The sequence below is a fragment of the Lontra canadensis genome, unplaced genomic scaffold (genome assembly GCF_010015895.1).
Source record: "Lontra canadensis isolate GAN:19392208 unplaced genomic scaffold, GSC_riverotter_1.0 scaffold24, whole genome shotgun sequence".
Lineage (NCBI taxonomy): Eukaryota > Metazoa > Chordata > Mammalia > Carnivora > Mustelidae > Lontra > Lontra canadensis.
In genome coordinates, this window is record NW_022631018.1 from 10,866,999 (window position 1) to 10,894,370 (window position 27,372).

General features: G+C 41.3%; 1 protein-coding gene across 3 annotated transcripts in view; it reads right to left on the reverse strand.

The window, feature by feature from the left end:
• Nucleotides 1-18,216: 18,216 nt before the first annotated feature.
• DTL (denticleless E3 ubiquitin protein ligase homolog) overlaps nt 18,217-27,372 on the reverse strand; it is a 42,746-nt gene continuing 33,590 nt past the window's right edge. The window contains exons 14-16 of one of the 3 annotated variants that reach the window (XM_032862803.1): nt 22,465-23,297; nt 20,217-20,327; nt 18,217-20,044 (exon numbers count right to left, since the gene is read on the reverse strand). In XM_032862803.1, coding sequence (XP_032718694.1) covers nt 20,229-20,327; nt 22,465-23,297 — 932 coding nt within the window. In that variant the 3' untranslated portion in view covers nt 18,217-20,044; nt 20,217-20,228. Of the gene's footprint in view, nt 20,045-20,101; nt 20,328-22,464; nt 23,298-27,372 lie in introns of those variants that run through there. The other 2 variants (XM_032862805.1, XM_032862804.1) reach the window with 2 other exon arrangements.

Below are 27,372 nucleotides of genomic sequence, written 5' to 3' on the forward strand. Positions count from 1 at the left end.
CCCCATGCTCTCTCACTCCCATGACTGTGCCCCATTCTGTCTTACTGATTTGCTGGCTCTGACTTCTGCGGACCTGTGTTGTCCTGTGGCCATCCTAGTCTGGGCCTGACAGATCAGTTCCAGGATTGACACTGGGCCTCAGAAACTGCTCTAGCCAATCCACGTCCTCAGAGTCCTCTGGCGTTGTTTGAGATCCACCTGGCTCCATCAGGACTGACTCCTGCCAAAGTATAGAGTAGGAATAAGGAGAATGGCTCAGGACTTCCACAGTGAGCCGTTCCTTGGCCATAACCCCTTATCATCTGTGATAGTACCGTCCATGTTGAAAGCTCAGAAGAACAGGGAAAGAGCAGATAGATCATTTTAGAACAAGCCAGTTTCTTCTGCCAAAGATTCTGTCCTGCACAATATGGCTGTGTGGGCAAATTTGGTAGTGGTATTCTATGCTATTGGCCTCAAAACACTAAGTGTGTATGTTTCAAATAGCTCTAATTTCCCCATAACAAATTATTATTGACTGGATGGTAGTAATCAATATTAACATCATTCATCTAGCCACATGTGAAAAGGATTAGATAATTTTATCACAGTATTATTTCTAAAAATAATAAAAATTAATAAAATATTAGAAATAACCTACAATAACTAACAATAGGAGACAAAATGAGTATGTTGTGGTACACCCATAATAAACACACATTAAAATAATTTTGCAGATATGGGAAGATGCTTATAATATATTATTGGTTTAAACTTATTTTTTTTCCCAGAGAGGGAGAGGAGGGGAGGGGCAGAGGAAGTAAGAGAATCCTAAGCAGGCTCCGGCCCCAAGCCTGACACAGGGCTCCATCCCACAACCGTGGGATCACAACCAGAGCTGAAATCAAGAGTTGGATGCTTAACTGACTGAGTCATCCAGGCGGCCTGATTTAAACATTTTAACAAGGCAGTATAAAAGCACTTTCAAATAAACAGATTTAAAGAGAACGCCATACCTTGAACTCTAACAACGAATGGCTACGTAGAGAAGGATGCCAAGGAAACTGAACAAGATCAGGGTCAAGGATATAAGAAAATCATTGTGTCATAGAAGGCAGGGGAAGACTTTTTTTTTTTTTTTAAAGAAAAAAGGAATGGTCATTGAACTATTCAATAGAGTTAAATGATGAAGAGGCAAGATGACAAAAAGATGACCACCGTATTGACCATGATGACCACTGATGACCACGGCCAGAGCTGTTTCAGCAGAATAATGAGAGTAAAAGCCGACTGGAGTGGGCTGAAGAGTCCATGGGAGGTGAGGGAGTGGAACCATTTTAAGGAATTAGATGTGTGGGGGAAGAGAGGCAGAAGGCCACAGATAGAGGATGTATGTTCAGGGATCCTTTTTTATTCAGAGAGACAGGAGTTTGTTTAAATAACCATAAGATGGATACAGCAGGGAGGGAAAGACTGGATACACAAGAGCAAGACGGGATCAATTACAGATGAAGTTCATCAAAAGGGGGGTGAGGATGGGCTATAACCTACAAGTGGGAGAACTGCTCTTGGTTCGCTAGTGGGAGGAGGGAGTCTTCAGTCGCAACAGGAAGCAAGAAGGGTGAAGGTGTGGGTAGGTTTAAACATTTGGTAACACAAAGGAAGGACTCTATGACGACTTGTGTGGAGGGCATCAGAGGGGTCAGGGGAGTGGGGAAGGTTTGAAGCCATTGATAGGAGTTGATAGGATTGTGAGTTGACCAGAGACAAGGAGTAAATTTTCAACCACCCTTTTGTCCCAAGTGGGACTGGTGATCCTGAATTGGGGTGGAACCCATCTCCCTGACAGTGAGACTTTCTTCAGTAGTATTTTGTTGCTTGGGTGCAGGCAAGAAGGAAGAAGACAGAATGGTTCATCTGTGGTTGGGGCTTAGCCATAAAGGACATGAAAATGTCTCCCTCCTGCTTGTGGGGCTGGGTGGATGGAGATGAGCCCCAGCTCTTCCCCCGAGGGAAGGTGAAAGAGGGTAGTTCCTCTGTCCCCATTAAATGAGTTGCTCCGAAGTCCACCTTCCAAACTTCCTGTTCCTGGGAAAGCCTGTCCTTTGTTAGCCTGACAGATTCCCCCACATAGAGCTCAGCCTCCCATATGCTCTTTGCTGTTTCTGCAGGCTTGTCAGGAACAATCCCTTTTGGTTTTCAGAGAGGTCTTTTTATACGTGCTGCTTCTTGATCCGTACTGTGCTTGTGAGTGCATGGGAGGGACAGGGCTTGACTCCCTGAGGAAGGTCACTGTTAAGCTCTAGTGAGGACAAAATAGCCTTCTTTAATGCTCCACTCGCTTGATACTCTGGTGCCAACACTTCCTATAAGAAGCCACGGGGCTTCTCTTTCCTCTGGCCCTTCGCTTCTGTGGAGAGCAAAATAGAATGGAGCCACTTACTTTCCTCAGGTCTCAGCTTTTTACCCAAGGAGAAGAAAGAGGGCAGCCAAGTTATAATTTGTGCATGTGTCACATTCCTAACCTGGTTGCCGGGCCAGGGTTGGCACTGGGAAGGGAAGGGCTGGTGGAATGGAAGGAGTGAGGGAATCAGGTTCCAGCTCCCGCACAGGCCTCAGCTGTGACTTCTGCTGCTTAGAGAACAGAGGGGAGAGGGCGAACACAAGGTGAACCACTGTTGGCTCTGCTGAAGAGTGGACGATGTTCCCCAAGAAGACTGGCTTTGGGAACAGGCTGGCCTGGGAAGAAAAGTTGCCCTCCCACCCCCACCCAACATACATGCTCCAACCAGAAAAAGGCCACATGTGTTTCCTATGTGTCTTTGCTCCCTCTGAGCAGAGGAACCTCATTTAAATAAGCTACTGGCCAGCTGACAAACTGGGAGGTCACTTGTCATTTCTGGCCCTGTTACTTCATCCACAACGTGAGAGCGGAAAGGGATGAGATCCAAGACTCTTTCTGACTATAAATCTGATATATTCTGGGTATAAATCTGATTGAACCAGAATGATATCAAATTTTCATTGTTTTATGAGCACCGGATCCCGAGGTCTTAACATATATTGGATGATATACACAGAGTCCCAGCACTAGTCCCAGCAATGGTCTCAGAGGAAGGGATCAGGGGAGAGAGAATAATTTAGGAGGGCTCCACCCTGAAGAATGTGTTGCAACCCATGGCTCTGACTCTCCCTTTTTAGGCCTCAGTTTCCTCAACTGTAAAATGAGATTCTGAGCCTAGAAGACCTTTAAAATGCTGTTCTGATTTTCTGGGTTCCGTGTCTCTGTCTTCAGGTAATTTTGAGCCCCAGTGGACAAAGACAGTGTCCTTACTGAACTATTTGCATGGCATGTGTGCGGAGCTATAGTGGAACATGATCCCTATCTCAAGGAGCTCACAATGGGTTTTTAAATCTGCTAAGCCACACACAAAGGAAAGTATAGTATAACACGCAAGTATCATTCATGGCTAAATGTGTAACACAGACACAGCAGGCTGGCTCTCTCTGGGCACGTTCATGCTGCAGGCTGGAGGAGCCACAATTACAGCTTGCTTCTCCCACAGCCTCCTTCTACTTCAGCTCTTGAAAGGGGATTTGTGGGGGTCAGACTGCTGGGTTCAGTTCTGGCTTTGCCACTTGAAAACGCTGGGGAAGCTACTCAACTTTTGTAAACTGTAAAGCCAGTTTCCTGGTCTTCAGGATGGGGTTAATAAAAGGACTCCCTTGCCATGCTGTTGTAAAGATTATATGAATTCTCAATAACTGGGTATAGAGAAAATGCACCTCAACATAATAAAGACCATATATAATAAGCACACAGCTAATATACTCAACGGTGAAAAGCTGAAAGCTTTTTCTTTAAGATGAATAGGGCAAGGATGCCCACTCTTACTACTTTAATTTAACATACTGTTAGAAGTCCCAGTCAGAGCAATTAGGTGAGAAAAAGAAATAAAAAGACTTCTGAATCAGAAAGAAAGAAGTAAAACTGTCTCTATTGACAGATGACATGATATGATTTATAGAAACCCCAAAGACTCCACCAAAAAAACTCTAAGAATAAACAAATTCAATAAAGATGTAGGACACAAAATCAATATACAAAAATCAGTGTGTTTCTATACACTAACAACGATCAGAGGAAAATTAAGAAAACAACCCCATTTACAGTTGCATTGAAAGAATAAAATACCAAGGAATAAATTTAACCAAGGAGGTGAATGATTTGCACGCTGTAAACTATAAACCACCAATGAAAGAAATCAAAGATATAAATAAATGGAAAGATAGTCCATGTTCATGGATTCAAAGAATTAATATTATTAAAATGTCCATACTGCCCAAGGCAAGCTAAAGATTCAATGTAATCCCTATCAAAATTACAATGGAGTATTTCACAAAAATAGAACAAATAATCCTAAAATTTGTATAGAACCACAGAAGACTCCAAATAGCCAAAGACATGTTGTAAAAGACGAGTAAAGCTGGAAGCATCACACTTCCTGATTTCAAACAAAATTACAAAGCCACAGTAATCAGAAGCAGTATGGTATTGGCATGAAAACAGATGCAGAGTTCAATGGGAACAGAATAGAGAGCCCAAAGATAAACCCAGGCATATACAGTTAATTACTTTTCAACAAAAGACCCAAGGATATATGGTGGAGGAAAGGACAGTCTCTTCAATAAATAGTGCTAGGAAAACTAGGCAGCCCCATGCAAAAGAATGAAACTAGACTCGTATCTTACACCATACACAAACACCAATTCAAACAGAGACTTAAACATAAACCTGAAACAATAGAAGTGCTGGAAGAAAACGTAGGGGCTAAGTTCCTTTATATCAGTCTTGGCAATAATTTCTTTGGATTTGACATCAGAAGCAAAGACAACAAAAGCAAAAATAGGTAAGCGGGACTACATCAAACTAAAAGCTTCTGTATAGCAAAGGAAAGGCAACCTACTGAACATAAAATATTTGCAAATCATATATAAGGAGTTAATATCCAAAATATATAAAGAATTCATACAACTCAATAGCAAAAAAACCCCCAAACGATTCAATTAAAAAATGGTCAGAGGAACTGAATAGACATTTTTCCCAAAGAAGACATACAGATAGCCAATAGGTACATGAGAAAGTACTGAATGCCACTAATTATCAGAGAAATGCAAATCAAAACCACAATGAGCTACCAGCTTACACCTTTACTGTTAGAATGGCTATCATCAAAAAGACGAGAGATAACACGTGTTGGTGAGAAAACAGAATCCTTGTACACTGTTGATGGGAAGGTAGTGTTGTAGCCACTATGGAAAATATGGAGGTGCTTCAAAAAATTTAAAAATAGAACTCCTATTTGACCCAGCAATTCCACTGCTGGATATTTATCCAAAAGAAGTGAAAACAGGACCTTGAAGCATCATCTGCACTCCCATTTTCATTGCAGCACTATTCACAATCTTCAAGGTATGGAAATGATAAAAGTGCCCATCAACAGATGAATGGATAAAGACGTGAGATACACACACACACACAAACACACACAATGGAATACTATTCGGTCATAGGAAAAAGGAAATCCGGCAACATGGATGGACCTCGAGAGCATTTTGCTAAGGGAAAAAAGTGAGACGCAGAAAGACAAAAATTGTGGAATCTAAAAACTAAAAAAAAAAAAAAAAATCTAAAAACAACAAAAAAAAAAGAGGAAAAAAGTCAGTCATAGAAACCACTTTTCTATGGTTTGCCAGAGGCCTGTGAGAGAAAATTTCCCCTAGTGTAATGATAATGTCTCCCTGATGCAGTGATGTCCACGCCTGTCACAGAGAGACAGGTGGCAGTGATGGAGAAGGAGCCCACACCTGTAGCCATCACTGGTTTGGTTCTTAGACTGGCACAAACCAGAGGCGTGCAGGCAGGGGGTGGGTCAAGTAAAAGGGGCAGAGTTCCCATTGGATTCTAATCACTCCTGTGCTGTAGAGTTCCTGAGTTCACTGCAAACCACTCAAACCTGTTGGATCCCAATTCCTTTATTTCTTAGGAGTATTTAATATAAAAAGAGAAAACTTGAATTCCTAAGAAGAAATCCCAGGAAATTAACAGGGTTTACTTTTTAAGAAAAGGGGGAGGTATAGAGGAAGACAAGGTATTAATGGGGATTCATTTAGAGTCGAGACTTGGGAGGCCTTGAATGGATCTAACGGCCCATTAGTTCAAGTTGTTAAAGCCCTGTGCTGATGAGATCACAGGTGTGACCTCTGTGTACATGTGACTGTCCCCACATTAGACTGAGTCTTCGCCCCAGTCAGTAGTCGCACATGTACTCGCCAGGGACACACGGGGGACTGGCTGGGAGAGTACAGGTGAATCCCTACCTTTGGAATCTAGCTCAAAGTACACTTGGCTCAAACTCCACATGATGATACCTCAGGTTTGGCGCAATGTTTGTATGGTGTCCTACATGTCATTGGCATTTCATTGTTATTTTGAAAGAATATGTGAGCAGCGAGAGAAGACAGGATTCTCCTCTGAGGGCCATTAAGCTGAGGCACTAGCCTAGTGGGTTGACCAGTTGGCCTGACTGGCAATTCTCCTTCAGGAACTCAGTACTCAGAATTCTTTATCTTTGAGGAAACCACAGCGTTCTTCTTTCTTGAGGGTTTCCTGGGCATCTCAGCCAGGCCTGTGGGGCTGGTCACCCAGGCTCACAGTGAGAGCTGTATCTGAGCTCAGGCATGCAGAACTAGAGGGCTGGGCCTGTGACAGCAGGTCCCAAAATAAGGTGCCAAGCCCTACTTCTCACTTTCCCCTTGTGCCCTGTGAGATGCTGGCACTGCCTTCGGAGCCATTACTCAGCAGCCAGAATGTACAGAAATAGGCCCGGTGCACTGACCCAGCAGGTCACAGTTCTTTCCTCTGGCAGAGTCCTGTCCTGAGATGGTAGGCCCCCCCCTGTGTGGGGACGTGACCTGGCCTCCCACTCTCACTTCCTGTCAGGCAGTAATCTTACCAGAGGACTGGGCTTTACTTAACTGTTTCTAGGCCGTTGAACATGTATCTCCTTGCCTCCGGGCTCTACAGTACATTAACCTGTAAACACACTTCCTTACCTTCCCCACCTTTTCCACACACACTCTTCACACCTGCTTATCCTAAATGAAAACCTGACCTGCCTTGTCTCCCTGCCCTCTCCAGAGGAGGCTGCTTCTCTACCTCCCCCGGTTTTCAAGGTCAGAACAACCTGGCATTCAGAGTTCCCTTTGATTTCCCTAAACCATGCTTCTCCACCCCTCTTGAGCACGCCACCCCACTTACTGGTCACCTTGTCCATTCAACTGTTTACTGATTTTTTGGCATTCTCTTATCCTCCTCAGTGGCTTAACACCTGCCTCACAGCTTTCCTGGCCACTTCATTCCTGAGAGGCAAAGGGACCCTCCAAAAACTCTGGATTCACCATCATTTTGAAAACTACGAATGACTAAATTCTGCCCAACCCATCACTCGCTGTGATGAACAGAATTTGAACATGGGCATCAGAATGGCACGTCACCTCAAATTCTCACAGCCCTACTTGGACTACAACCTACTTAATTTCCTTCTACCTGTCAAGGTATTTCTTCCTCATCTGTTCACCCTCCCCAGAATCTCTCGCTTTCTCCATGTCCAGTCTGGACCTACTGGTCCGCCATTTCCAAGATGCTCATGGATCCCTTTCTTTATTCTTCCCTGGGTCCTTTCTTGCTGATTTCCTATGTTGGCTAATCTCTAACTCAGCTTTCTTTGCCTCTCCTCCCAGATTGCGTAGCTCTGCTGGAAATTTTTAATTGTGCTGCCTGAGCCCTCGACAAACCATACTGTTAAGATCCTGTGTGTCTCTCTTCCCCACCATTTGTTCTCTTTTTTTTTTTTTTTAAAGATTTTATTATTTTATTTGACAGAGAGATCAAGAGAGGGAACACAAGCAGGGGGACGAGCAGAGGGAGAGGAAGAAGCAGGCTTCCAGCCGAGCAGGGAGCTGGACACGGGGCTCAATCCCAGGACCCTGGGATCACGACCCGATCCGGAGGCAGATGCTTAACAGACTGAGCCACCCAAGTGTGCCCCCCCCACCATTGTTCTTCAGGGTAGGAATTTTGGCACCCCAGAACAGCTATAGAAAGTTAAAACTTAGCACATGCCTGGCACTTGTCTAGGTACTTTATACATACCAGCTCACTGGACCCCTACCCGATGACAATGAGGAAAATACTCTGAATGCTTTTCTTAGTTGGTGAGCAAACTGGGGCTCAGAAAGAGTCAATAAATTGCAGAAGGCCACAGAATTAGCAAGTGGCAGAGTCAAGATTAGAGAATCTGGGTGAGACATTATACCGTGTCTCATCGTGCGATGATCATAAACTTTGCACAAAGTCTGTTGACTTTCATCAGAGCTCCTGTTGCAGTCCAGCAATATTTTAAGTCAACCTTTGTTCGCCCCTAATTGGATGCGTTTGTATCTCAACTCTGACTCTTATTATTTTTGGTCAGTTTTGATCAGAGACCAAAGGCATCACCTCAGAAGTCCTAGTGAGCATCTAGAACTGCAGGGTATTCTCTAATTTTCTCCTGACTCATTGCTGATTCAATCAGCTCCCATAGAGCATCCCTCTGGACCACATATAACACAACTCTGGGTCCTTCCAACTATTTAACTGGGGTGCAGTGTCCTGGTCTCCATACAGTAGGGAGGGGAGAAGACACTTTAATTTTCGTAATTGTTATGTCAGGCCACTTCCATGTGAACTGGCTTTGGAGGCTGGGACCGAAATCCCTGCTACTTACTACATTCTATAAGCAAATGATTTTAAACTCAGAGGTTTAGTTTCTTTTTCTGTAAAGTGGGGGATAATAATAACATCCTTAAAAGGGCTATATTTTTAAGGAGCCTGGCACAGATCAGGCACTCGAAGTATTTGTTCCTTTCCTTCTCTTCTCCATACCCTCCTTTCACCTTGCCTATACATTTACTCCATCTTTCCCACCCAAAGATCTTTTCCTGACTGTTGCTCACTTCTCTTCTCAGCCAGACTCCTTGGAGAGTAAACTATATGGGCTATCTCCCATTTCTCCCTGATACTGCCCCCTGGTTCCAATATGACCCCTCTAAATGATCAAATGCAATTGACATCATTTGTTCTTCATCTTGCCTGATTTTTTTTCAATTTTATTTCCTGAAACTCTATCCTGACCATCTCTTTCTTTTTTTTTTTAAGACTTTATTTATTTGATAGACATCACAAGTAGGCACAAGACTTTATTTATTTATTTGACAGAAATCACAAGTAGGCAGAGAGGTGGGGGTGGGGGGGATAGGCTCCCCGACGAGCAGAGAGCCGATGTGGGGCTTGATTCCAGGACTCTGGGATCATGATGGGAGCTGAAGGCAGAGGCTTTAACGCACTGAGCCACCCAGGTGGCCCCTGACCATCTCTTTCTAAAATGACTCCTTCTCACTCACTTCTGTCACTTCTTATTTTTTTTTTATTATTGTTTTTTTTTAATTTTTTAGAGATCTTATTTATTCATTTGAGAGAGAGAGCACGAGAAGGGGAGAGAGGCAGAGGAGAAAGCAGACTCTCCGCCCAGCAGGGGGCCTGATGCGGGGCTTGATCCCAGGAACCTGGGACCATGACCCAAGCCGAAGGCAGATGCCCACCCTTCCGAGCCACCGAGGCACCCCCGACTTCCTATTTCTTTAATCACCCCCAAATGTTGGCTTTTCTCCATATGTTCTCCCAGCAGCACTGGCATGGCTTGGGAACTTGTTAGAAATGTAGATTTTCAGGTTCCACCTCAGACTCCCTGAATCAATAAACAATGGGGATACTCGCTCAAGTTTGAGAACCACTGTGCCACACATTTTCTCTGGCTAATCTCTATGAGCTCCCCTTTTAACCATTCTTTTCCCACCTAGTACTCCAAAAATTCTTTCTCTCCAGACCACTCCCCAGAGCTCCAGTTGTACTCATACAACTACCTATGGGGCATCTCCACTGGCTGTCCATTAGGTGTCTCCCTGGAAAATAACTTCTCAAAATCCTATCATTTCTGTATCTGCTTTCCCCAAATGATACCACCGTTACCCAGCTGGCAGTGCCAGGATCCTGGGATTCGCAATTCCTCGTTTACCCACCAAAGAAAACACTAGTGTGCCATTTTAGGAGCAGCTCTCAAATCGGCAGTGTCCTCTAATCGGCGCCATCATTACTTTCCTGCAGGCCCATCCTCCTTACTGCTTGGATTACTAGTGTCCTTCTAATTGGGTCACCGAAGTCTGGTCCTTTTCCAAACTTCTCAACCCTCCACATTGCCACCAGAATCATCTAAAATAAAAATTGGATTGGGCTTATCCCCTGCTTAGTCATTCAGTGGCTGTCCAAGGCCTTTGAGGTAAAGTTCAAACTCAGTATGGTGGCACTGTAGGAGTGTTTCTGCCCTGACCCCTGCTTGCCTCTGCGGCCTCATCTCCTGCTGGGTCTTTATGTGCTCTCTCTGCTCCCACTCTAACGGGAAACTGGAACTACTTAAAGAGCTCCTCAGTCAGCCACTCTTTCTCACACCCTCAAACCGTTGTTGATGCTAGTTTGCTAGTTCCTTTGTGAGGAATGTCCTTCCTTCACTTACCATCTGGAAAACGTTCTTCTCTAGGGCTCGGCTCAGTCAGCTTTGGTATGAACCCCCCCGCCCCCGCCCCCGGATGTGCATGCTCAGTCTGGTGTGCGCCCACAGCCCCCATGTCATGTCTTCATCAGAACCCTTATGACACTGTGCTCTGCCCCGTGCTAGGCAACTGGGAGCAGCTTGAGGACAGGCCTGTATGTTAACTTTATTTAGTGCAATGCTCAACACACAGTAGGTATTCAGCAATAGCTGCTTAGTAAGAAAGATTGCTTTCTCTTTTTTTTTTGAAATGCATCTACATTTACTGCTGTTTCCTAACTGCCCCATCCTTTCATTCCCAGACAGTTTAGCCTCATGATGCTACGAAAAAAGCTCTAGAGAAGGACAAAGATGTGGCTTTATGTCTCATTTTAACTTATTCTGCCCCAGCGAACCACTTGTTTCTCAAAAACTTCTCTTCCCCAAGTTCCTCAACTGATGCTTTTTGAATTCTCTTTACTTTATGGTCTGCATCTGCACTGACTCCCCTCCTTCTCCAGGGTTGTTACAACTGCTCTGCACTACAGAGGGTGGCTGGTGGTGCCGGGGGCTGGCTTGCTGGGAGAAAAAGGCCTTGATTTGTGGCTTTTGTTTATTCCATGATGTAAAGACTCTCATCAGGATCAATTTCAAGCTACCAGCATTTTAACGACCAGCTCACAAAATGCCCGAGTATTTCGTAACTGGCTCTCATAAACATACCATTGGGTATGGAGAAACGAGTAAGACTAGTTTGACATCTAGGAGGATACAATCTGGTGGAGGGAATATGGAAATAATTATAAGACAAATGTGATAAGCACTACTGAGAGCATTTAAACAAGGCACCAGGCATGGGGCTGAGTGAAAGGCTTAATTAGGAAAACCTATTAATACTTCCTAGGGGAAGGTAGGAGGGTTTGAACTGAACCTTAAAAATTGTATGTAGAGGAATGGCTAGTAGACCATTAAGACTAGGGTGCAAAGAATGCAGGGTACCAGAATGGATTCTGCCACTAGTTTTGTGACCTTAGTCAAAATTGGTTAACTTTCTTGGGCCAGTTTCTGCATCTTGAAAATAAGAATTTTACTTCCACAGCCCATTCTGCTTGGATTTGATGATGGTCCTTGGGAAGAGAAAAATATGAGTGGGGGAGTAAAGAAAAAGGAAGAAATACGCTTAGTGCGAAGCTTTTAGGAGGCCAAATGCTGTAGGAATCTCTCGTTTAACTAGTCCTCCCTACTAACTTCTGGCTCAGTCCCCATTATGAAAATCCCAATCCCATGTCTGAATGATTGTGTGGTTTGCTGAAAGCTCAGTTCTTGTCTTTTTCCTGAATGAATATAGTGAATCCTGATAGTATATGTGGATGCAAGTCAGTTCATTCTTCTGTGTTGAGGGAACAGAGGATTTTCCTTTTCCCTTAGAAAGTATTAAAAAAGATCCCACAAACTTCCCTAGTATTTGTTCCATTTGCATAATTGTTATTATCTAATCTATCTAGAATTTCCCCATCCTTGCTTCTTGCCTAATCTTCTCTCAAGAACTATCTGATCTTCATTCCTTTTCAAAAACATTTAAAAAATCATGAATCATAAAAGATAGAAATGTGCATAAAACATAAATATAAGACATAATTATAAAGCAAACACCCATGCAACCACCAAGCATAACCTAGGAAGTCCTCCCTGTGTTATTCCCAGAGTACGACCTTCCAGGAGGGATCCACTATCTTGATTTATTGTGATAATGAGCTTTGTTTGCCTTTTACCACCCATGTATGTATCCTTCAATCCTACTTCTGTATTGCATTTTTCATTAACATTTGGTATGAAGAGAACCATACTGCATGCGTCCCCTTGTTTCTTGCTTCTTTTGTTCACCACTCTAACCTTCATACATGTTGTGTGTAGCTAGTTTATTCCTTTTTTTAAAGATTTTATTTATTTATTTGACAGCAAGAGAGAGATCACGAGCAGAGAGGCAGGCAGAGAGAGACAGGAGGAAGCAGGCTCCCTGCTGAGCAGAGGCCCAATTCGGGGCTCGATCCCAGGACCCTGAGATCATGACCTGAGCCGAAGGCAGAGACTTTAACCCACTGAGCCACCCAGGCGCCCCATAGTTTATTCTTTTTCATTTCATGGTTACACAGTGTTCTACCATGAGTATTCCAATTCACCAATTCAACTGTGGCTGGATACCGGCATTGTTTCCAGCCTTTGGGCAGTATAAACAATGCTGCTCTGAACATCTTCGTCGTGCCCAGCATATGTGAGCTTCCCAAGGGTACAGAGGTTAGAATCATTAGGTCACAGGGTATATACGTCCTGATCTCCATTCTTCATTCTTTCCCCAACATTAGTGAGCAAGACTTTTTTTCTTTTCTGAGGAATTTTAACTTCTGTGCCTTTGTTGCTGTTTTCCTAAACTTCAATCATCTTTGCTAATCTTACATTCCTATAACACACATAATCATTACTGATTCTAGCTTCTAGCTCTGTATATCATCTTCCTCCAGTAGTTGTGAATGGTGCCCGCTCCAAGAAGTAACACTACTTCATTTATTACTCAAAGAGGAAATGTATTTGGAACATTTTGAGAGTTCTTCTTGTTTGAATGTGTGCAAAACAGAAATCCTGCATTTGATTATTAATAGAGGGCCAGGGACAACTTCTTTCTTTGAGGCATTATAAGTATAGGAATTAAGACTATGGGCTTTGAGTCAGACCAAGTCCGTAAGCTGCTGGCTGTGTCCTTAGGCTAATTACCTACTTCTTTGTGCTTTAGTTTCCTCATCTGTCAAAATGTGGATAACAAATTATATCCACCCATAGGGTTATAGTGTGCATTACATGAAACAATCTACAAGTTCGACCAAAAGAGGTTTGTTAACTTGGTCTTTAGGGAGAAAGACATGGAAAGACAGGCTTTCAAAATGCTTACAGGTTATGTAGTGAGGACATATATTATGAGTTTGTCTCCGGTGTTTATACTGAGCCTAAACACTTTTTCCACTCCTCTTTCTGGAACAGCTGGTTAGGACAGGTAAATGAGATGCTGCCAAAGGCCACAGAATGGAGTGAAGGGAATTGGCCTATTTGGGAATCAAATCCACAACTGGTTTTAATTACCATTCAGCTGAGTTCAGTGGGCAACATAACATGAAAAAGGAGAAGGTGAATGGGACTAGAAATACTGTCAAACAAGAAAGCAAGAGGACACTATAGAATAGCTCAAATTAACAAGCTGCTCTGAATGGCATCCTCTCTTTTTGAAATCTATTGTGCAGGAGAGTTGGCTGTAACAGAGAGCATTCCTAATCATCAAAAAACCACAATCTAATTTTCCTTATCCTCCTGACTCTCCATGTATAATTCTAGACTTTGTTGCTTACATATCCTGGTTTTAGGATATAGTTTTCCACAGCTAGAAACTTAATTATAGGTTCAGCACTTCAAGGCCAATACCTAATTGCCTAATTAGGGAGCTGAGAAATGTTTAGCATAACCACCCTCCTTCCTACCCCTACCCTGAAGTTATTAATGTTCACTTCAAATTGTTTGCTAGTCAACCCTTGTGAAAATACTGATTTTTGGACTCTGCGTCTCTTAGTCCTACATAAAGCTATCTAAATTCAATAAGGGTTTTGAAGAAGCAGCATTTCCAGCTTGACATTAACTGGTAGGCCAAATAATGATCCATTATAGAGACAAAAATGCTTACTAGAATTTAATTTTAATTATTTCAGTTCCTGTACAACTGTTTATTTCACAGTTACACATAATAAACTCTATTACACTTCTTATTGAAAATTCTTGGAAAATTTTGAGTGCATGGTAGGTTATGGAAAAAAAGGTGGAAGAGAAAAAGGGGAAGAATGGTTCTGAATGATTATTGAACGATGTGGTGTGACAGTACTTGCTAACTTCATGTCAACATAGCAAGGCCAGATGATTTATTTATAGTTTACTTTTCAGTAACATGTATTATCTGGTAGTATATTGCTGGGGGGAGGGCTTGTTTGTATAATTATTTTACTTTTACACTATGACTTGAAAAATGAGTAGGCTGATAACAGGAAAACAAAAAGCCGCCCTTAACATCTTCATTTGAATTGATAGTTTTGGCACCAACCCAGGCGGGGGGCTGAGCATGGTGGGATGCTCTGTCTGCAGAGGTGCAGATGCCTGCTCCTTATAAGAGAACGCCACATTCTATAAATTCCCGTAAATTTGGAAATCAGGATCCTGAACAGTAGCAGTGGCAGCATAATTTGGTGCTCAGAGGCTAAGTCAAACCCCAGTGTTGTGTTTGTCTGCCAAAGTGTCAAAGAAAGCTCCATGGCTGGTATTTTGGCACTGATGTGACACTGATAACGGGTAATAGTGGCATCAAAAAGAAGCCCAGGGAAGAATCTCATTAAGGGAGAAAAAAGAATCTTGGGTCTACACATTACCTCTCAACCAAATGTGTGAATCTTGCATCCTACAAAATCAGTTACTAAGAGAGCAACGTGGCCTGCTTTGCGCTTCATCTCATGTGCTGACTCACTGGCCATGGAACACAATAGCCTAACAAGTGATCAAGAGTTGGCCTGAAGGCCAGCCAGCTGCAGCTTCCTCCCCAAAGGTGAACACATGTTAAACAATGTAGCTGAGCTGGGACAGCAGTCAGGAAATGGGAGGGTGGGCTCTGTGTGAGCCAATGCTTTGGCTTGCTTTGGTGTCCAGGATTCAGATTTGCAAATTATAACCTCTCTGAATACTGGCTGAGACCACAGATGAAATAACCTCTGTAATTTTAATGTGTGCTTGGTAGGTAAGAATCATGAATCTCAGACACCTGCGGAACTGGAGTTATTTTTGTTTTCATTTTGTTTTTCTAAAGGTCTACTTGCTCCTTTTGAAAAGCAGTAGGACTGGGAGGCTCAGGCAACATCGAGGGGAAAAAAAATAAAAGCTTCCCAGGTGATTCTTACTTAGTTCCCATACCTCTGAGGACCACGGCTCTAGTGGAACGGGATGAGTGAACAGGAGTGAATGAACAAGAATGAGCTAGAACTGAAAAGTTAAACCTCTATGCCTACTTATCAAATAATGATAGAATCCCTTCTTTCCCTATGAGTCTTGAGACTAATAGCTAACAGTGATTGTTCAATAAATGTAGCTAGTGTGTGCCAGGCACTGTCCCAAGAGCTATATTTGTGCGATAACGACACAATCCCATTTTATAAATGAGAAAACTGATTCTCAGAGAGGTTAAGGAACTTGCCCAGGGTCACACAGCTAGGGCTTGGATTCAAAGCGAGGCAGTTTGGGTATAAAGATCATGCTTTTAACTATTAATTGTAATATTGTAAAGAATATAATAAAAACATGCATGAGAAAGTCGTTTTACTTTGAAAAGTTCCGGAGCCCTAAGCAGCTGTTGAATGAAGTTCGGAAGGGAGAGTCTGCATTGCATCTAGACAGCACTTTTGCTACATTAATAGCTGCTTGCAAACAGCATCTCTCAAAGGACTTGAAAATCTGATCTTTGCCTATTTCTTTCAAATGCTGACTTTACCCATCGAAGCACCATAGATAAAGTGACTCCTTTGACGACAAAAACTGAAGAGAAGAACTCCGCAGACCAGGTGCCTCACACAGGGCTTGGCACCCAGGTGATGAATAAAATGGTGACTGCATTGAAAGCCTTCCAATCAAAGGCATTTTGAAATGTGGTATTCATAGTCCACAAAATGGCTTGAATACAAATTATTTAGAATGTCAAAACAGGAAGGGGCATGTGGCAAGTTAAGGAAATTGAGGAGAAATGAAGGATAAAGGGAATACTAAACCTTTGAAATTCAAAATAAAAAACCTGGTTATATAGCCTTGAAATCCTCTTTCTTGGCTTAGCCGGGAAATAGAGGGATAAGCTTTGGGGATGGAACAAGCCTATTCTTTAATAATATAATACTTCTTATTTGTGTACTATGTACTTGCTGTAAGCCTACTGATCTGAACAAGCTACTTAATATGCTCAGGTGATTTTTTTTTTTTTTTAAGATTTTTTTATTTGACAGAGAGAGAGATCACAAGTAGGCAGAGCAGTGGGCAGAGAGAGAGGGGAAAGCAGGGAGCCTGATATGGGGCTCGATCCCAGGACCCTGAGACCATGACCCGAGCCGAAGGCAGAGGCTTTACCCACTGAGCCATCCAGGCGCCCCTGCTCAGGTGATTTTTTGAAAAGGTGGATTTTCCCCTACATCATTCCCTAATGACCCTCATGGTTTTTAGCAGGCACTCAAACATAGCTCAGAAATAAAACAGGTTTTTCCACCACTTTAGACAAGGAAATGGATCCCTATCACAAGCTGGGCCTGTATTCCTAGCATCGGATCTAATGAAGCATTAGACTCACCTCATGTCCAACATATTGTTGTGTCTGGCCTCCCTATAACTTTCAACCAGTACCTAAAGAGCTAATGCATAAAGCAGGGTTTTCCGTAATTCCCAAGAATTTAAAGACTGGTTATTTCATGATGTGGCTTGATCCAAACCTGGGGCAGCCAAAGAATCTCCTATGAAGACCTGTTGAGAAGTAGTGAGACTTGATGAGCAAGAGCTCACAGGGCCCACAATTCAGCCCTTTAACTGCCTTAAGGAGGACAACAACTCAGTCTCCCCAGCATGACAGTCTCACCCTCTCTCTGCTGCACATCTGTAAAATGTGCGTGCTGCCTAGTTGTGGAACTGATTCTATGAGACTCCTTGGCCTTTGCTTTAAGAGCAGTGTGAAAGGAAGTCCAGACCCTCTTGGGACTAAGAAAAGCAGAGAAACAGACCCGAGAGCGGCAGTTTGTCTGCTGTGATAGGCTCTCAAAAAGCACACGTTGCCCTGATATGTGACCTATACAAGATCATGACATAGGCTATTCCAAGCTGGGGGATAGAGCAACATACACACACAAACTTTAAAAAAGTTATCTCCAGGCATCCATATTGCACAGCTGAGGATTTAAAAAATGATTCCTATACAGGGTGTTCCAAAAGTCTTAGTGAAGTTTTAAGCTATTGGGGCTGGAGATGGGGTGGTGAACTGAACTCGCCCTCTGCCAATCCAGCAGGGGTAGCTACAGATGGTCTTGATTTATCATCAGTTAAATGGGCAGCCCAGATTAAAGGAAACATTTTAAAGGACTAATTAGTCAACCCTCACAAAAGTAAATTAAGGGCCCGTGTTGAAACAGCCAAAGGAAACTCTAATACAGCGCTGTAGCAATAATGCTTGGAGTGTATTCAAATGGAAAAGCTTGGGCTGGAAATACTTGTTTAGAAAAAAACTACATCACTCCACCCTACTTCAAGTAATCCAAGCCATCTTAAACACTCAAGGTCCGACCAAGAAAGACCTATTTTATTAAAACCTCTTTCAGCTCGAACTAGATCATATCCTTGGGAATAAACAGTTTTACTCAATGAAGAAGTAGAAAGGATTCTTGATTACTACTATAGTTCTTCTGTGTAGACTGCTTCTAGGTTAATGCAAAAAGCTCAGAAAAGGATATCAGATAAGGTAAAAGGCTTTATTATTCAGGATCAGCTCAAAGTCTGACACTGACAGAGGCAGGAATAATTATTATCTCATTACATTTGACCTTTGGCACCCATTTGAAGTACTAGTTTTCCAAGTGGGACATGTTACAGCCAGTAGACTCTCAGCACAGTTTCTGTCAGCCACATTTACCCCAATTTTATTCAGCAGAGCTGTTAGGAGATGTTCAAGGATACAAAGAATATAATACCTATTTTAGCTTTTCCCCACCCCACCCCTCTGGCTTTCAATGCAAGAGATAGGTAGCATTATTAGCAGATATGGTCATAAATAACACCTTTCCACAGCCTAACATTAAAAAATCAAACACCAATTATAAGCAGAGTTTCTAAATATTCAGTTAATGCTGTGGAGTGCTTTGTTTCAAAAACAGCAATTCTGTGGCTTCTCTTTATTTCACTCCTTGCACAAAACCAAGGAGAATCCATGTTTAATTCACATATGTAGTTCTGGTTGGTACAAGCTTAACTTAGAGGAATCAAAGGAATTAAAATTTGTCATTAAGAAAAGATTTTTAAATTATGACAAAAATATGAATAAAATCTACATATTTCTTAGGGATATGGATAAAATGAATCAAGTTTCATGATTGTTAGGGGATTCCCTTCCAAGGACATAGTACATAGGGGGTACACGGAGCTTGTGTCTCTGAGGTTATAAAGGGGAAAAGTAGAAAACAATAGTTCATTTTAAGATGATTGATATGTAAGTGCTGACTAAAGGGAAGATGTTCAAAATATTTTGCACATTATTAACTTAGAATCAATCTAAACACCTTCTATATTAAATATTTAGAGAAATTTCCAGGACTTTTCAGCTCAGGGCTATACTAGAAGGTTATTATTTTTTATGTATATGAAGAGAATCCAAAAAATGAAGCTAAAGCCAAGAATTATTTTTTAGGTTCTGGATTTTCAGTTCGGAGCTATGTTCTTTTATTAAAATATCAGTAAGAAATTATTACTTTTTCTTAAATTCAATGACTTACATTTTTAAAAAGCTGCAGCCCCTAGAGAACTGAATTCAAGTTGAATTCAAACCCCAACTTTAATGTATGACTACTGATTTTATAAATATCTTTGTCTAATAAATGGCAAAAATTGTAACCTCTTATAGAACATGATGTTGAGTTGGTACCATAGTAAATTGCTTAGTGAAAATAGAAGGACCTTAAGTCTCATGTGAGAGATTATATTTGGGGGAAAAAAGACAAGTAAAGTTTCTAGTGTTATTCTCCTAGTTTCTCCAAAGAGTTGATAGTTATCACTGCTCTTAAAATAAAGATGATTTTAACTTAAGAGACTGTATTTTAACACTGAACACTGAATCAAGATAAATGCACTTATCTGAATATCACATTTTTACATATACTAAAAAAACAAAACAAAAAACTCCCAAAAAAGTGTAGTGAAAAGATTATATAAATTTTAAATGAAACTATATTTGAGGCAGCACAGAACCAGAGGTCCCCAGCAGAAGACTTCTTCAGCAACCGGCCTTCACAGACAGGCCTCCTGCTGTGACCCGCAGATACTTTCCACTGTGCACCCACAGTCTCAGAGTAACAAGAGACAAGTCTTGCTTTCTGCCTCTATGAACTGGGATGTCATTATTGGAGAGAAGAGGCATAATTTAAAAGGTGAAGACTACTCATTCAAAAAGTTACAGAGTGATAAACTTACTTTATGGAATTAAACACAGCATTCATCCCAAGGAAGCTGCATATAAGCTATGGTAGTAGAACCAGAGCAGGTAAACTTCAGAGTTGAAAGGATTTTCTCTGAAAACTAAAACAAAACAAAAAAAACAAAAAAAACAAAAAAAACCTAAAAAACAAAAACAAACACAAGAAAAACAAAAAAGAAAGGTAGCTTTCTTAAAGATTAGAGTTATAAAATCATTCTGTTGTATTTTTTGTCTTGTTTTAATGGGCCAAAGTTCAGTTAACTCACTCAGATTAGAATCTATAATTCTGTTGACTGTTCGGGACTGCAGTAGTCGTCTTGGGATTTTCTATGGAAGTATGTACAGATTTTCCTCATGGAGCTGGGAGTAATAGTGACCTAGAAAAAGAAAGTTTAGATTTCAGAGATTTTCTAAGATAAAGTTCAGCTGTTAACTTGAATAAGTTATCACTAAAAGGCATTTTAAATTACAATAACTAGAAATTTGATTATTTAGTCAGTGAGCTTTCAGTCCCAAATATTCTGATGGCAATGTGTCTTCTGGCTGATTTGTACTGAATTTAATAGAAACTGAATAGGTAGTACACAAGGATGGAAGGGACAGATTTTTCATGTGAATGGAAAATATTCACCAGTTAAACCTTCTAGTAGGAACCAAAGGTTATAATAACCCTCCTCCTTGAAATAAATGAGTAAATAACCCTCCCAAATTTACAAATGGGATAGTGATTCAAATGGCAGCTGCTACTTTCTTCTGAAGAAATGACATTATCATCATGCACATAAAGCAAAAATTCTTTTAAAGAAACGTTAGCTTCAAAGACTGAAATTATAAAACCAGAAATGTATGGGACCAGCACACTATTTTTGAAAGCCTTTAAAATTAACACATTAGTGAAAATAATTTTTTACTGAAATTATTTTTCTGCTAACACACAGCTGAGAACAGTTCCTCTGGAAAAAAATAAGAAATTTGATTAGGGGTAAAAAACAGGTACAGTGATAATTTTGAAAGAAGAAAGGAAAGACTCCTTATAGCTAGTTTTTTTGTTTTGGTTTTTATTTTCATGTTCTGTAGCAAGGTCTTGGTTGGAGCTTGTGTTTGAAGTAATCTTTAAAATATTTCTGGTTTATTTCTACTCTAATTATGTGATAGGCTTCATGACAGTAGGAGGGGGATATGAACACCTATTAAACTAGAACTGGCCTGAGGATATCTTGCCTTTGCCTTTTAGATTCTTGGAGTGGATTTTAATCATTCTACCATCTTCTCCTTAACAAAGAGCAAGAGCTACTCTGAAGCACAGCAGAACCTCCCTTAACCCATCTCACCTTAACTTGCAAACTGATTACCTAAAGATTTTTAGTTTTTTTGACTGGTGCCCATACTCACCCAATGCTCTTAGCTACTTCCCACCACCACCATTAATAATGAGTCACTTACTTTCCAAGGTTCACAAACCTATTTTCTGCCAGCAGTACATGTTTTTGAAATTGTTTAACTTAAATTTATGCCAGTCAATGAAATGAGTCCTAAAAAGGTAAGTGAAACTAAGGTGAATGTTTTAAAAGTATAGATAGAGGTGAATTGCCAAAAATACTGGTGTGAGCAAGATGACTGTAAAAAAGATCGGAGAAAATCATAAAAACCCAGAAGGATTCTACATTGAAACTGCTTTGTAAGTGTCTAAGTTTCACTGTATTTTAAATAATCATAAACTGTAATTACAAACTGGAAATCTATTTATGGATTTTGGCAACTTGCCCATAAATGTCAACTTTATCTATAAAAAGGAAAGGAATCCATAAAAAGTGGTGGCCAGGGGCTAGGGTGGGGTGGGAATAATATCAAACAATGAAGAGGGAAGATATCTTGGAACTGATATACTAGAGGATGATGAAGGCTTTGAAGAGTCAAGCAACAGGGCTAAGGGCTATAGGCCTTGACAAAAGTTTTTTTTAATTAATTTATTTATTTGAAAGAGAGGGAGAGAGAGGGAGAGAGAGTGAGAGTACGCACCCTCAAATGCAGGGTAAGTGGGGATGAGGGAAGGGGCAGGGGAGGGAAGACTCCCTGCTCAGCTGGCAGCCAGGAGGGCTGGATCTCACAACCTGCCCCGCAATCAAGAGTCAGAAGCTTAATGGGAAGAGCCACTCAGGCAGCCCCGGACTTGGACAGAAGGCATTTTGATGGGAGTAAATAGGGTTGCTAGATAATAAAATACAGCAATACCCAATTACATTTGAATTTCAAATAACTTTTTAGTATAAGGAGTTTTTAGTATAAATATGTCCCATGCAATATTTTTCTCAAATTTTTATGTGCTAAATCTGGCAACCCTAGGTATAAATAGATTTACTGAAAAAAAAAAAAAAAAAAAAAAAAAAAAAAGCAAGCATCCTGACTTCTGAGAAGGGATTTGTGTCTGACCTTTCAGAAAGAAGTTAGGGAATGTATCTTCTCACTGGCCACTTTCACGTTAGGAAATGCATCTTCCCACCACTGCCAACTTACCGGGCCTGGAGAAGTCTTCCCACTCTGTCTCCTGGAATTGGGGGTCTGGGAGGATGGACTTCGCGGAGATGAATTTTCAGCCTTCCGTTTGGCTGCCATGGCCAATAACCAGTTTTTATTCTCTGGGGAGCTATTCTCTTTGCCTACCACCTCAGACCCTTCTCCACAAGATCCCAAAGGAAGAGGTAGTGTTCCGCAGCTTTCTGAAGCATAAGGACTGGCAGGAGAAGGAGGCTCTGAGATACTCATACTAGCTCCTTCAATCTTGCTTGGTTTGGCGGGACCTAGAGAGTCCTTACCAAGGTCTTCCTGGTTACCAGCAAGGCAACAGAGATCCAAGTGAAGCTTTTCAACTGGGTCATCAAGCTCAGTCACACAGTTGCAACTCTTTACACACTTCTGTTTCACACTCTCCAGACAACTTGAGTCTAGCCTCCTCTTTACTCGATTTCTAGACTCTGAGCAAGCCACTGCTTGGGATGATTTCAGACTCACAGGAATGAGGGCTTTTCTTGGAGATGTGATCTTGGTCTCAGAAGCAGGGGGCGTGATGGGCGGTGATGAGGATGGTGTTCGGGTCATCCAGTTTCTAATGGACATCTTGAAAGATGAGGGTGGCTTTGGAGAGACGGAGGAGACAGAGCCTCTTCTGCTGATAGGAGACCGGGCTTTGGCAGGAGGGGTTTTAATAGAGAATGTAGGAGTATTTGAAGGAAGAGGGAGGTCTCCTGCACAGCTTGGAGCACAAGCTGCTGATGATGGGGAAGAAATGGATGGACTGCTCCTTACTCTGGGCGCTTTGGCAGGAGTATTCTGGCTACTTGTCACTGTCACTGAAAAAAAAAAAAAAGAGTCACAAAAATCAGAGGTGAAAGTCAGAAAATTCCTGAATTCTCATCAAGGAAAATTGTAACTAACTTACTCATACAGAAATGGATTTCCAAGTGAGTAGGTTATATAAATCACTTCTTACCATACCCTTGCAACATTTTCCTTCCCTTTTCCTAACTGCCCTCCTCCCAACTACTGTTGTAAAATATAGACAATCTAGAAAACACAGAAAAATTTTAAAAAAAATTTAAATGAGTCCAGGTAAACCACTTTTAACATTTTTTTCTATACTTGTACGTGTGATATATACATTATACATGTCAAATTTTTTCTATATGAAAACAAGACTATAATGTATATACTATTTGTATGTAATGTGTATACTAACCTGCTTAGCATACCATGAATATTTTTCACATTAATATAAATTTATATTATCATTTTTAATAGCTTCAAGTATTCTAAGGTAACAGTAAGACATTCAGGTTGTTAATGATAATTTGTTTTCATATGTAAAGTTGCCATTAGGATTCCTGTATATACTTTTGAGCAATGCTAGGGCAAAGAGGCACCACACAATGGCTCCCAAACAGAAGTACTGGTCTAAAATTTGGCACGTTCATTTACTGTTGATGTGAACTCAACCTTTTACCTCCTCTACTTCAGTTTCCCTATCTGTTAAATGGAAAGATTTTAATCTCCACAAAAAACAATCCCATCAATTACTCATTGAGGTTATTAGGCCTCCCTTGGTTTTCCATCTTAATTTATGAATGGCTGGCTACTTTCCACAAGCCAAAGAATGCCAAAGAACATTTCAGAAGCTAAATGCTTTCTCTTAGTAAAGCAAATCAAACCGTGATAGAACTCTTCTCTATGTCCTGTCTCTTGTTTACAAGAAACAGCAAGTACTTTAGGGATATTCTTTAAAAACTTCATGCTTCTTCCCCTTGGGCCCCACCACAGACAACTCTGTATTTTCTTACTTTCCTTCTGAGCTTTTTAGATTGCAGAAATAGTGTTCCTGTCCCCAATAACAAGGAAAGGCCATCAGTTTATTTTCTAAGTCACAAACCCTTTGAATTATAACTCTGATATTTAATTCAGTTTACCGAATTGTATTCATATGCAATTGAATTCAGGATGAGCTGCAATAAAAATACAATCTCTCTTTTAGTTAGAATACAGACTTACAAGTACTAATTTCAGGAATTTAGTTATCCTGTATGTTCTACCCTGTGCTTTTTACTAATAAAGCAGTTTTGCCTTGAGATAGAGAAATTCTACAAATTGACTTTTACCTGAACTTTTCCCATCAACCATATTTTTAGAAATGGCCAAAGTGATACCACTCCTTCAATAAATCATTCCTAGAAAACCCCATTTTTTTTTTAAGATTTTATTTATTTGACAGACAGAGATCACAAGTAGGCAGAGAGGCAGGCAGAGAGAGAGAGGAGGAAGCAGGCTCCCTGAGGAGCAGAGAGCCCGATGTGGGGCTTGATCCCAGGATGCTGGGATCATGACCTGAGCCGAAGGCAGAGGGTTTAACCCACTGAGCCACCCAGGCACCCCAAGGAAAACCCCATTTTTGTCATAACACGATATATAAGGGAAGTTAGTGACAGGACCTGTCCTTAAAGCATCTGGTCATTGTTCTCATACTCATGTTCTAAAGCTTGATTAGCTATTACTTCAGGAGGACAGAAACTCATTTTTTCACTCCTCAGACCAGGTCAACAGTCACCGCACAGCCCCTATAGTCATTAGTTCTATTAAAGTGGGCTGAAGGATATGGTTAAGGCAGAAAGTCCTAACATAGTATGGGTTTTACAACATGCAGGTTCTAAGACAGGTTTAGGGGAGAAGGAAAAGCTGGGCCAGGGCAGCTGGGGTTGGGCCACACAGATAGCTAAGTTTCTGATACTCGAGCAGTAGACATCTGAAGTATTTACTAAAGGTCAGTGGGGTATCTGATGTGGTGGAAAGCTAGGGCATTTCTCTTTCTTTAAGATGTTAGAATGAAGGAAGGATTGGACAATGGGGGTTCCAAGAGAAGATTTTATTAACTTGGAAGGTTAACAAAACTCTAGGACAAATTTAAATCTTTTTAAAAAAACAGTAATTAGATTATTTAGATAATAAAAGTTCATGGTAAAAAACAAAACAAAACAAAACAAAAACACAACCAAACAGTTAACAGAAGGGAATAAGGTGAAAAGTCAAAAGCCTCTTTTTAATCTTCTCATTTTACTCATGTTCTTGTGCAACTCATAATTTTCTATATGCCTGTTAGTACACAAAAGGTATATCATACCTTAAAAACCCAACAATGGATTATTACACACATAATTGTTACACATAATGGATTATTACACACACATTCGGCAATTTGCCCTTTTCTCTTAAAAGTGTTATCTTTTTCTCTGTATCTCCTCACGTACATTAGATGCACTGCATTCTTTTTAACAGCTATTCGGTACATCACTATATTGGCACATCGATTTAACACGACAGGCCCATCTAGCACATCATCTACTGACTCTCCGCTGACCCTAAGCACTGCACGAGATCTGATGACCCACTAGCATAAACTGTATTACTATCTTAAAAGCTTCCTGAAAGTCAGCTCCTTTGAGGAATTAGAGGAGAGCTTACTAATAATCAGTCACTTTGCGGCTCCTTTCTGTATAAAAGTTTGCCATCTGGCCTCACCCCACCTTTTTAGTCATATCATGTACTCTGCTACTCTGGGATCCTGTTGCAGGAGACTACTCACTGCTTCCTGAATAAGCTGCACCCTGTCACATCTCTGTCTTTGTTCATGTGGCTTTCTTGCCAAGCCTGCCCCTTCTTGGCCAGGCAAAAATTCTCATGTTTCAAGCTCTGATGACATCGGTAACTTCGTTGTTACACAATTCACAAACTTCTTTCATTGTGAAGAATTCACAAACTTCTTTCCTCCTCTCCCACAGTAAGTAGGTTCCTTTTGTTTATGTAGCTAGGAGCAGTGTTAATAATGTGCCAAAGCTTTTGTATCTGCCTCCTGGACTAGACTGTGAGCACCTAGGGGCAGGTGATGATGATTTACTCATTTTTTTAAGTCTAGTGTCCCTATAGCACCCAGCAAGGAATTATTAAACAATTTTTAATTAAATGTCATTACTTCTGAGACAGATGATGGTGAGGTACCAGGCATCAAAAAGCAGACTCTCTAAGTATTCTGCTGACTGGTGAGATATAGCAAGCACATGAGATAGAACAGGTAAGGTTTCCTTCTCTTTACGATTAGGACAATTATCTTTGTCACTCAATAATGCCTAGACCAGAGGTTCTCAATCCTGACTACATACAAGAATTACTTGGAGCTTTAGAAAAATACAGGTACTTGGTCCCCAACCCAGACCTACTGAACAATCTCTGGGGATACACAAACTTTTAAAAAGCTCCACCACTGGTTACTATGCATAGCTGGGGCTGAGAACCCTTCACCTTGACAGTGGTGAGATTGCTGGCTGAAACGGTGAAACAATAGTAAGTGACAGAGCAGGTGCTAGCTGGAAAAAGTAGGGCAGAGGGAAAAGGGGCCTTCGGTTTAAAGCCTTCTGGCTGGTGTGCTAAAAGGGCCAGAGGAGAAGATATGAAGCCTAGGACAGCAGTGAAGGTTTGGGGTGGCAATTAGAGTCAGGAAAGCAGAGGACCATAATTTTCAAAATGGATGTGTGATTAGTGGCTGCCTATCTGTTGCTGGAAGCCGGGTTATAGGGATGAATAGCCAATGTACCAGCCTTTGGCTTTCACATGGGGTTGCTGCTCTATAGGGCTCTTCAAGAGAACTCTAGCAGCATCCAGAAATAGAGAAATCTAGGTAAAACTCTTGGTCAGGCTTTTTCTTTTCTTTCTTTTTCTCAATATTTACTTATTAGAGAGAGAGAGAGCACACAAGCGGGGGAGCAGCAGAGGGAGGGGGGAAGCAGGCTCCCCGCTGAGCAGGGAGCCCAACATGGGGCTCAATTACAGCACCTTGGGATCATGACCTGAGCCAAATGCAGATGCCTGACCAATGAGCCACCGAGT